Genomic DNA, 11,313 nt, shown 5'->3' on the forward strand with positions numbered 1-11,313 from the left:
CGGACGATTCGGGCTATCGCCAGGGCCGATTTCGCGCGGGATAATGGCAAGCTCGGCCTCAGGTGCTTCGCAATAGAAGCTGTCCTTTTGAAGCTGAAGCCGTGCTGGCATCCTGTGTCGGGAGAACCCGTCTGACGGGATTCGACAGAGAGGGCATAACCTTCACGACGAGGGGCCGGAGCGTCGGAAGGCACGCGCAGATCAGCCCACTACAGACTTCGCCGATGGACCACCCAGCAGTCTGCACGTTTTCCCACGTGAAGTCTGCGGTCTGATGGAGGTGTTGTATCCGGACAGCCGAAATCACGCACGTGCTATCACCATGTGAGATTGGTGTCAATGTGACATTTACTGTCGATATAGAGCCAGTACAAGAGTCCGAGGCAAAAGATTCCGCCTAAAGCATATCTCTGTCTTGAAGGCAGCTTCAGGCCGCTGATAACCGGTAACGGCAGAACAAAGACTATCAGGTCGGTGGCGATATTCCCTGCGGCGTTGATGTACCACAGAGGGTAGTTCGGGATACAGCTGCCTCGGACGCTCTTATCCCAGAAGGCGTTCGTAGGGATGCAGATCAAGACCTCCACCAGAACTTGTGACATGCTCCAACCCCCGACGAGGATCATCGCACCGAACAGCAACTTCCTCATTCTTTGCACAGCAAATAGTCGCCAGTACTGGAGCAAGAACGTCATTTTGACGCCAGCGAGGGCGGCATATAGAAGACGACCGCGGTATAGAAGGTCTACTAACTGTTAGTGGACAAGACACGTCAAACCTCGCCAACGAGGGCTGCTATACCCTTAGATACTCTTTGATCTGTTGTCTTCAGTGAGTAGATACACATGCATACCGAGGCCGTTCCTCAGGTCTAGAAGATCCGCGTCAGCTATGCTCTCACCATCCTGGCTAGATGTAAGAACTCACTGATCGCAACTGCGAAGTAGCAAGCGAAAGGAGGAGAAAACTAGGAAACAATATTGGCTTGACGTTGGGTGTGGGTACGAAAATGGGTGTTAAGTGGGTTAACTCACGAAGGTTAGGATAGCAGCGCTATCATCAACACCGAATCTTCGCAGCAAGAACACGCGAGTGTACGTTCGCATGATCACTGCGAAGAGAGCCAATGCGAACGCAAACGATGTGATACCAACCATGACAGCTCGTCGGCTGTCGCTTGACTTGGCGCCGGGACGGCCTTCCATTCTATTCGCTGTTCCCTGGTGCCCTAGCGAGAGATGGCGCCGTTGAGAGACGAGAGGAAGGGGAATGTAAAGAAAACTTCGAGCCGAGCCAGGGTTACCGTAGTGGGACTGAGCTATATAGATCCGTCCGAAGGATAGAGCGATCGCACTCTTAGGTTAGCTCTTCAACACGGAAGGGCGGGAGGAGTGCCGCACAGGTGCCAAGACGAAGGGGGGATTAGGGGAGAAAAGAAAAGAATAAGAAAAGAGAAGGCAAAAAAAAAAAAAAAAAGGGATTGGGTTTGCCTCTCTTGCGGGAGCAAAGTTTACGCTTGAAGTCATGGTAAGCATAGCGCCTCATACCGAAATGAGGGTCACACTATATCAGGGGGGGGGGGGGGTTTCAGACTGTAGTTACGCAGTAGACACAGAGAGTATCCCATGGTAGAAGGCGTCGACCGCCGTCTACAGGGACCACCTAGTTCGGTCAGAACTTTATTTCGGGTGACAGACCAGGACCATCTGCTCGCAGTAATTATAGGCTTGGCGAACACTACCGAGGCTGCCGGAGGGGAACCTTGACGTCCTTGGCGAAGCATGCTGCCCGCTGCTGCCTGCTGAAATGTTCTCCCATCTTCAAGGTGTGTAATAGATATAGGATCCTTAGTAAGACTAGCCATCTCGACATACAATAACAGCCTCTTCTGTGTTTTTTTTTTTCTTTTTTTTTTTTTTTTCTCCTTTTTTTTCTCCTTTGTTTCCATACCTCCCCAGGGATTCAAGATGTTAGCGCGTCACTTCTGCGTCGGTAGAAACGCCTAGTTAGTACTGGGGTATGTTACCTTCACAGAAATCTAGGGGGAGGGCGGACATATCGTTTTCTGGACTTTCTCTGGACCTGGGCTCAAAGAATCTCCAGAAAAAGATTGTGTTGTATTTTTGCCCCCATAAGGCCTGTTAAGACCTCTAAAAATGATGAATATTCCTGCTAAAGAAGGCTAGTATAGGATGGCGCTAATATTTGGGAAACCCTGAGGAGGGTATATGTTCTTTTTCCCTTTGCAAGGAGGTGTTCGTGACCGAGACCGAGCGAAACATGGGTCTTACCCCTGAAGGACCGGCATCGTAGCTCCATGCAATCCTCGGCTATATGGAAGTGATCAAGCCTGTGTCCGGAGTGGGTTTCGTTTGAATTGGTTAGCGCTTGCGACAGACGGGCCCCCTAATATACTCTGTAGTACTATTTCCAACTAGGATTAGGTGTCTCTGCTGTCCGCGCACTAATTAGCGGGGGTTCTAGCGACGGGAGCCGCTGATTGCAGCCTCCTACGGTCCTACCTCGTTCTTTCGGTAGCCCAGCAGCCTAGCAGGGCCCTCTTAGTTACACTGCTAGCTAGCTACTACTAAGGGGTTAAGGCAGTAACAAGAACAAAATCCCCAGCAAATAGACACTCGTGCTATCGCAATAGTATTGAGCGAAGCGTTTGTAGCAGTATCAAGACGTGATTTGATTGGGTAAAGTAACTGGATCTTCCAGTGAGAGCATAAGTGTAGCTGTCAGTATCAACCAAGTACCTATATAGCACGGAGCAGGGAATGGTTGGGTCAGAGACATCATCACGGAAGCCTTTGCTCTGCGCTACAGTTAGCTGCACTGCCGGCTCGCTTGCTCGCATCTGGCTTTTTCTTCTTCCTAAAGTTAGTATGATCTCAGGAGGGGAATACAAGGGTTAGCTACGGGTACTGGATGCTTATATACGAAACTCCTATGGAAGAGTATACTGGGTAATTAGGAAATACACTAGAAGACTGGACGTCACTTTGTGCCCGCTACCGAGCTTCAACGGTCGGCCTACTCTCCAGCAGAAACACACCTACAAACTTACTAGCAGGCTCCCATAGGGCCAGTCCAGCCATCGCTTGACTATGTCGGTCATCAGCCTGCTACATCAGGCGCGCTGTCCTGGTGTCAAAACAACACGTTCTAGTTTATGTAGGGCAACTTCATCACCAATCATAGGCGGAAAATGCACCTCGTAGGACGGCTGCAATAGTTAGGTCTCGAACAGTGAACTCATAATTAAGACGGTGCCGTTATGCAAGCAGCAGGTTATCCTCGACACTTGGCCTTGAGCATTGTATAACACCTCTTTACACGCCGCAGGGGAGGCCGGGGAACCAACTGCAAATCCGGCTTATGAACGAGTTAGCTAGACAGAGAATGTCTAGCATGGGTGTCTGATGACGTGGGTTTCTCAATGCAGTGATACAAGAGCCACTATTAGAAACAGGGAGGGGGGCCGGAGGAGGGGGGAACTAAGTAGAAGAGAGGATGTTGACGTGTGCATCCTGGCGTTTACCGACCTGACCGTGCTCTGGTCAATGATACCTTAACGTTCCATCGTGAATGGATCTGCGCGTAGACTGTTGGCCATCGTACATGTTGCCCTGATGGGGATGATACATCAGGGATACAGCTATTGTTGGATCCGGACTGGCCATAGCATTCAACGCCTGAAACTCATAGTACGCTTGTTGATGGGGATGAGGAGGCCATCCCGACTGCGCTTGTGTTGGCATTGCTCGAGAGGCTGCGGATGTGGTCTGAAGGTGCGGCACGTTAGAGACTTTTAAAAAGGACTCCTCGGCCAGTTCGCCGGACTCTATAACTTGTTGCATAGGTGTCTGGCCGGTCATATGCATCCTGCACGTACTGGCGACGGGTGTGACGAAGTCCTCGCGAAATCTGCTGATGCTGTCGGGATCAGTGCCTAGAAGAAAGGCGTACTGAACGAGCAGCTTAATGTCGCCAATGTGCCGGCATTCTAATCTCTTCCGCAAGATGTTGGACGTCTGAGGGGTCCACTTGAGAGATGTTCTTAATGCTTCGCTCTGTGTCCACTCGTTCCAGGTGAGCTGCACCTGGCTCTGACGGAGCAGATTGCCCATCCTTGTAGAGTACGACCATCCGCCACGACTGGCGCCTTGCTCAAAGTGCTCGGCCACATGACGGACGTATTTTTTGAAGGTCGGGCTGGCGTTGGTGTACTCCGGGGCCTCAAACACTTGCAAGCAGCCGTCAAAGCCGCAGGCAAATACCACCTGCGGGCAGAGTTTGACCTTGGCTACGTCTACGGACACAAGAGAATCGCAGTGGACCTGTTTCAAGTGTACCTTGTAGACGCCCTGTGAATCAAACACCATATGACAGCCATAGTGGCGGCAGAACCACTGAGCGTCGTTGTAGTGAAAGTCTTCGATATGTCGTTTGAGGTCGCTCTTCCTTGCGCAGGTCTTGATGATACCTTCCTCCCCGCACAATCCACACACAAAATACCCATTCCGCTTCAATTTCTTTAGATCAGCGGATGACGTCCCCACTGTCGGCGGTTCCGGCACCCGCTGCTTCACCCGAATACGTCCAGCCCGCCGCGTTGCCGAGGTGCAGGTGGCAACGGAAAGGTCCCCACCTTGGATGTGTCTGCTCGTGGGCTTCGAACCGTCCCGAGAGCCCTTTGGCACTGCCACCCCGGCAGTAGAGGATTGGAGGGGAGAATAGCGTACTCTTTCGGATTCCCATAGGCCAAAGTCGGCTGATCCCGTGGATGACATCGCAGTATAAATACTTGACGCTTCATCGGGAGCTGCGTTGCGTTCAGCCGGCACTGGAGAAGCAATCGACTCCTGGACCAGGCTCTTTAATGCGTTCATGCCGTATCTATCGACCAGGTGCTTGATCAACTGCCCATCACCTAGTCTCTGCGCAGGCGACACCATCATAGTTTGCCGTGAACTGTTGGCTTCAGGCCAAGTATATGGGGCCATCGTCTTGAGTATGGGTCGTTCTTGCTCCTACGTCGGCAACAGCAGGATGCAGATGCCGTGTGACGAATAAGGTAGCTGCGGGCTTTCGTGAAGGCTATCGGGGACTGAACAAGTGTAACGACGCGATTCATAAACAGGATAAGACGAAGTGGCTCGGAGGAGTCCGTGAGCAGGCTGGAAATATACGATGAGTTTATTAGCGGATGGGTGGTTGGCACCGGACGCCGTATAAGCCATAAACACAAGAACGCTTTACCAATGTCTGTCAAAAGTTGCCAACGAAAAGAGATGAGGAAGTTTGCCCTAGAGTGTTGCTCGTAGAGAACAAGGAGAGGCGCAGCGACTGGCAAGCCCAAACTGGCCTGGGTTCAACAAGTGATAAAAAGGTTGGACGAATAGCACTATATGACGGATATTAGTGCTTGGTTTCCGGGCCTGTCTTCAATTTGACATGGACCGATGTGGCCCCCCGGCCAGTACCGTCGGAACCGAAACAGCGGTCAAAAGTTCCCTTGCTGTGAAGCGCGCTAGGGGGTGGTAGATGGGCAGGGATAAGGATGGTTTAAAGCGAGTGGATCTGGCTTTTTTGCCAGTTGGGCCAGGCCGGCCACCCAGTCTGACAGTGCCCCTCCTAGCCGGTTTTTGTCTTTACTTTTTTTCTTTTCTTTTTTTTCTTCTTCTTTTCCTTTCGATTAGGTTGGGAGTGCTAATCTTACTGGGGCATTGACCTCTGTTCTAGCCGTAGTGTATCAATTGAGACGAGAACGGCAGCTGGAATGACCACAGAAGCAGCCAGACATTGTGGAATCGAATTGAAATTAGTAGGAAAGTCTCATCCGCACAGTCCAAACCTAGACCCAGCCTTCCGTCGCAGGTGGTGATCCTCTCCCTCTGTTCTTGTTGGTCGCCCACTCATCCCAAGTTAACATGAGTCACAGCCATAGGTATATCTTCCTCCCTCCTCGCGATTGGACTTTCATTCTCTGTATCGGCATGGTATTCGTGGTGGCTATAGTGGTGGTTTTGTGTAGCTAGAGTCCGCCACCTCAAGTTGATGTTGTGACCATGACGCAAAGCCAGCGGATGCGAAGTCCGGAGATCACTCTCGTATCTCTCGTATCCATGACTCGAGAGGACCGTGGTCATTAGCGACCAGCAGGCTGCAGCGAGATTGTTATAAAACGTGCTGTGCGCAAGACTTTTGTTACGACCCGTTATGCATGGATAACAGTTGACCGACCCACTTGGGCGTCGGGCGGCTAGGACAGGACATTTGTACTGCAGGATCACGGGAACAACAGGAACTCACTCGGTAACGGAAGAACTATGGTCCAAATCACGTGATGATAAGATAACGATCATATTGGATCAATATGATCCAACACGACTTGGGGGCCAAACGATCATTCTGGATCGAAATGATCCAGATCGACCCAAGGTACAAAGGAACATGTTCAGAACTAGACTTGTATATAATGACCCTGAGCCTGGCTCATGGTCAGACTTCCATAGCTCTTCAGCAATCAACTTAGTATTCATCCTCACGGATACTCTCAGCTTACCTTCACTGCGAATCACTTGTTGAGTCTAAGACTGATCACCTTGGCCTCTGAAGAATCGATCTACTACAGCCTACGAACTACGACCTACGACCACGACCCAGTGTACTGTTAGAACGTATCAATCCCCAGCTTCTGTTAGCAGACCCTACTGTCGGATAGCTGACCGTAACAACTTTCCCACAGAATAGTCAAGACAACGACACCTCGCCGATCAGCACTATCTCTAGGGCAAATGGGCACACAAACGACCCCTGTTCGGATGCCCTGCTGTAGTCTCCATTCTATGGAGCGTAATAGGGGACGTTGGTGAAGGCCAGGCTCGGCAACAAGGACGAGCAAGCAACCAAAAGGGCTGAGGCTCTGCATCTAGCTGCGCCGACTTGTACATGGTAAGGGGGCCATCATGAATATCGAGTCCACCAGTACAATGGCACAGGCACTATCCGAGTGCCCGGCGCATCCGTGGGCGCGTGACTGCGGGTGTCTCCGTACTTGACGGATCCAATCTCCACATGCCGTCGGGCAGCACAGAGGACCGTCGTCGTGGCGGCTGCATTACTTATAGGCGGGGCTTCTCGCCCCTTGTCATGCTGCTGCTAGTCGCACGGTTCTAGCTCATGGCTTAGCGATAAGGGGCCTTGTATTTTCCCTCATTAACTGTCCTCCTCGGAAGGATGATTGGCATTGGAGACGTCAGAGAGTTCTTCACTGATGAGTAACGGAGTCTCGAGGCTTGATTCTAGCTCTGCTTACCTTTGTAGTGGGTCGAGCGTCGATCTTAGGCCACGCACCTATCTAGTAGGCCTCGGTTTCGGTCGGTATATTGTCCGCCTGTGTTGTCCGGTGACCTTACGGGTAGGCGAGGCCGCGAAGACCGCGGGGACCGCCTCATAGTAGTGGAGTTTGGTCGGGCCTGCAGCCATTGCAGTACCATCTGTAATACGGCACTCACTCCGTGCTTTGGTTACCACTACTATGATTAGCTATCGCAGATGGCTTACTAATTAGTAAACCTTTCTAGCATGATATTCCTAGCCAAAACCACACATGAACAGAGTCCAAGAATGGGGTTCTCCTATCCTAGGGGCAATCTTGGATTACACGCTTGTTCGCATAGCTACTGTAAATGGTTGTTGTCTTATGCCAGCTTCCTAGTATGTTGCTACAAGCATGAAATCCAAAGCACTGCCATGTCGTTTGTGTTGGGACAGCTGGCCTTCTGCATACTTAAAAGACCTCTTTGTTATAGTGTATGTGTGAGCTCGCACCTTTCGATCTCCAGGCCCAGCAAACCACGACGAAGGGCCAATAAGTATCCATTCCACCTTTCTTGTCATATTCGCTTGAACTCTAAACCTGCGTAGCAGGGGACGTCAAACTCGCCTGCGATAGAAGCGGCAGCAACGCCTGTGATAAAGGGAAAGAAAGAAAAAAAGGTCTCTTCCCCAGAAGGTGTCATGCAACCCAGGTCAGCGCAATACTTTTCGCCTTTACTGCTGCGACACAGCCGTCTTCACCGAATCTACCGCTATAGTCACCCTAACATAATCACCTGCACACTTTTCCCCACTACCTGAGAAGTAGCAGTCTTCTAAACACACCAAGAAGACCATCTATTGAGGTCAGTAAAAGGTGTACTGGGTATGATTGTGAGCAACAAAGAGTTCCTGGTTACGTGTGTGGTTCGGCTGAATGCATGAGATCCGTGTGCGGCCGCCGCCCCCCCCCCCCCCCGCTTTTAGAGAGCAATCAAAATCGGATGACAGCACCCAAGCGATGTTAGTTGTATACAGTACTCGGTATTATGATGGAATTTCGACGAAACTCGATACAGTCCCTCATTTGACAGTCAACTCTCACCCCTATACCGCTCTTGGTCCTCACCTCGTTGCAATCATTCTCCTCTATAGAACATACCTAACACAGTGTTACGACCCGTAAACAAGGATAACAGCTGCATGACCCACCAGGTCATCAGGCGGCTAGGACAGGACATTTGTACTGCAGGATCACGGGAACAGCAGGGACTCACTCGGAGACGGAAGAACTATGGTACAAGTCACGTGATGATAAGATAAGACTGAGCAGGCAGTGTGGATCACTGAGCGCTCAGTTGGAATTACTGAGCGCTCACCAGCAGTCAGTGAGCGCTCACTAGTACCTAGTGAGGGATCAGTGATAGGACAAAGGGTACTGTTCAGAACTTGTATATAGTATAACCTGAGCCTGGCTCATGGTCCGACTTCCATAGCTCTTCAGCAATCAACTTTGTATACATCCTCACGGATACTCTCAGCTTACCTTCACTGCGAATTACTTGTTGAACCTAAGACTGATCACCTTAGCCTCTGAAGACCTGATCTACTACAGCCTACGACCTACGACTCAGACCACGACCCAGTGTACTGTTATAACGTGTCAATCCCCAACTTCTGTTAGCAGACCCTACTGTCGGATAGCTGACCGTAACACACAGCCTTAAGCGTCTTATGGTTCTTCTTGCACACAGACTCACCCTTGAGTGATTCAGCTTAGCCTAAGCCTATGGAGCCGACGAATAGTATGTGGGGTTACGTCTCGAAAGGACGTTGGGCGTGGGAACGGATGGTACCAGTTTAGTTATACTAGTCCACTAGGGACAGATGCTAGGTCCCTGACAGATGTATCCGCAGTCGAAGGATCATCCGCAGTGGAGATCGCTGTATGAATTCAAACTTGGGCGGGAGGACCGGATTCAACTGCATGGTAAGAACAAGCTTGAACGGAAAGCTACCTGCTACGGAAGACGATATCATCCCTGACACTGTCTCTTCTTTCGACGAGAGAAGCACGAACAGCAGCCCACCCTTTGACATTTTATACGGCATCCGGATTCGACTAAGCGAGTATATGGCGCCGGGTATGGCCACCGGCCCCTGAGACAGCTTAGAATGATGAGAAGTAGCTTTAGTGAGATATACAACAGCGGCATCATGCGTTGCTGCCAAACCGGCCTTATAGGGCCTCTCTAGAGGAAGCTGGTTTCTAATTATTAATACCGACTCGGAACTTCTGGACTGTTGAGGTTCCTTTAACGACGTGTCGGCACCTCTACGTCCTGGCTTCGTTCTTTCTTAAGCTCCCTAAAGCCACCCAGCTGACGTGCTCGCCCTTCTAGAGGCCACTGAACGCTGCTCTCTGCAGGCCTCTCTGCAAGGTGAGGCCGTTTCTATACGGGCGGATTATGTACGTGGAGGACAGTATAAAGCCTTGGTTGTAGGGTGTTACAGTAAGCATGGTCCGTTAAGTCGACTGACATTCCTAGTCTGCTATTCTAGTATCTAAATGAAATTGATCGAACATCATACGTCTATTGGTTGTAGATAATATCACTGGTTCTGCTACTTGTAGTCGCGTTACATACAGCGAACCCTTGTCTAGGTATTATCTAGTCCTTAATCGCCCCTATAGCCAAGTACCTAGCTGATAAGACACGTCATGGGACTGACTATCGCCATTCTCAGGGACAACTCCGAGAGAGAACTTCGAATATACTAACAAGATGCTATCCGTGCGATTCCCCGTTGGAGTGCAATGTCTCTGTTACGTTTAAGCACTATAGCTGCGTTTGCGACCTTCTTAGATATACCTAAAATAGATAACATAGGGCTCTGATGTGATTTGCTGTCTTCCCGTCTCGGCAGTGTGTGGTTTCTAGTAAATACGCGGAGGAGACTGAAATGTGACCGTCCCCCCACTGCTTGTGGCAGAGACTGAAGCTGGGAGCTGAATAGGAGAAACAGATCCCCGTTCCGAATAGGTCCAAGCCTTTAATCTCCCAATCTGTCTTTCACTAAACCCTAACCTAGACTGTCAAGAATTAGGGCTAGAGGCATACTTAGCTACGGGGTGTAATACTTTTCAAGCAGCTCCGCCTCTACTACACATCCTGCTCCGCCTCCGGCCCTGTTCGGTCACGCAACGGATCGATTACGGCCCCGGTCGACGTATACCTTATATTAATAACACCAGTATTATCTGCTAACTCATACGGTGTGTGGATGATGCAGAGGGCGCGGTGATGTTATATCTGCGACGACTTGACTAACTATGTCTTCATTTCCGTCCCGGTATTCCGGCCTGTGTGTCCTGCACGCTACGTGTTGCTCTCTAGGCTACGTACCTTAGGCTTATGTTTTAAGTTATAAGCCACGGAACACCTGGTGAACGACCCGGCCTAAGGTAGCTCAGTGAATCTTATGATGTGGTCTCCATCGCGTAGTTATCGCCAGGTTCTAGTGATGGCAGGTGACGAGGTGCTAGAGGTCAGCCTGCTCAATTGTTAAGCGAATCTGTAACCAACTATAATAGGTGGCAGTTCATGTGTACCTTATAAGGGGGGCGGATTTCAGTAGGACTCATTTATATTTGTGTATGTATAAATTTTCTTCCTCTTCTTTCTCTTTCCTCTTATCCCCCGAGACATTTGTGATGATATCCATTGCTGTTCCCCCCCCCCCCCCCCCCCCCGGCAACTGCTGTAGAATGCTATGATGTCCCACGATTCCAATTCCAGCCGATAGGGGGTCGGGACCCCTGGTGACGCTCGGACTTCTCAATGGTTCGGACGTCGCCGGCGCTGAGGCCTAGACCTTGAGGCCAAACGGCATGGGCCAATTGCTGGGCAGGCACACGCTGTTCCCGGTTCGCGCATTGCCTGACTCGTGGTCCCGGGGTCTCTGAAGCATGCATCCGCAACAGGC

At 50.7% G+C, this 11,313-nt stretch overlaps 1 protein-coding gene across 1 annotated transcript; it reads right to left on the reverse strand.

Annotated features, from left to right (window-relative positions):
• Positions 1-3,705: 3,705 nt before the first annotated feature.
• CGCA056_v015171 (uncharacterized protein) lies at positions 3,706-4,796 on the reverse strand (the record flags this gene model as incomplete). Its single annotated transcript, XM_037330411.1, has 2 exons — positions 3,706-3,788; positions 3,899-4,796. The coding sequence occupies 2 exons, from the start codon at positions 4,794-4,796 to the stop codon at positions 3,706-3,708; spliced, it is 981 nt and encodes a 326-aa protein (XP_037171198.1).
• Positions 4,797-11,313: the final 6,517 nt, after the last annotated feature.

Source organism: Colletotrichum aenigma (assembly GCF_013390185.1).
Source record: "Colletotrichum aenigma strain Cg56 chromosome Unknown KSG_Cg56_contig53, whole genome shotgun sequence".
NCBI lineage: Eukaryota > Fungi > Ascomycota > Sordariomycetes > Glomerellales > Glomerellaceae > Colletotrichum > Colletotrichum aenigma.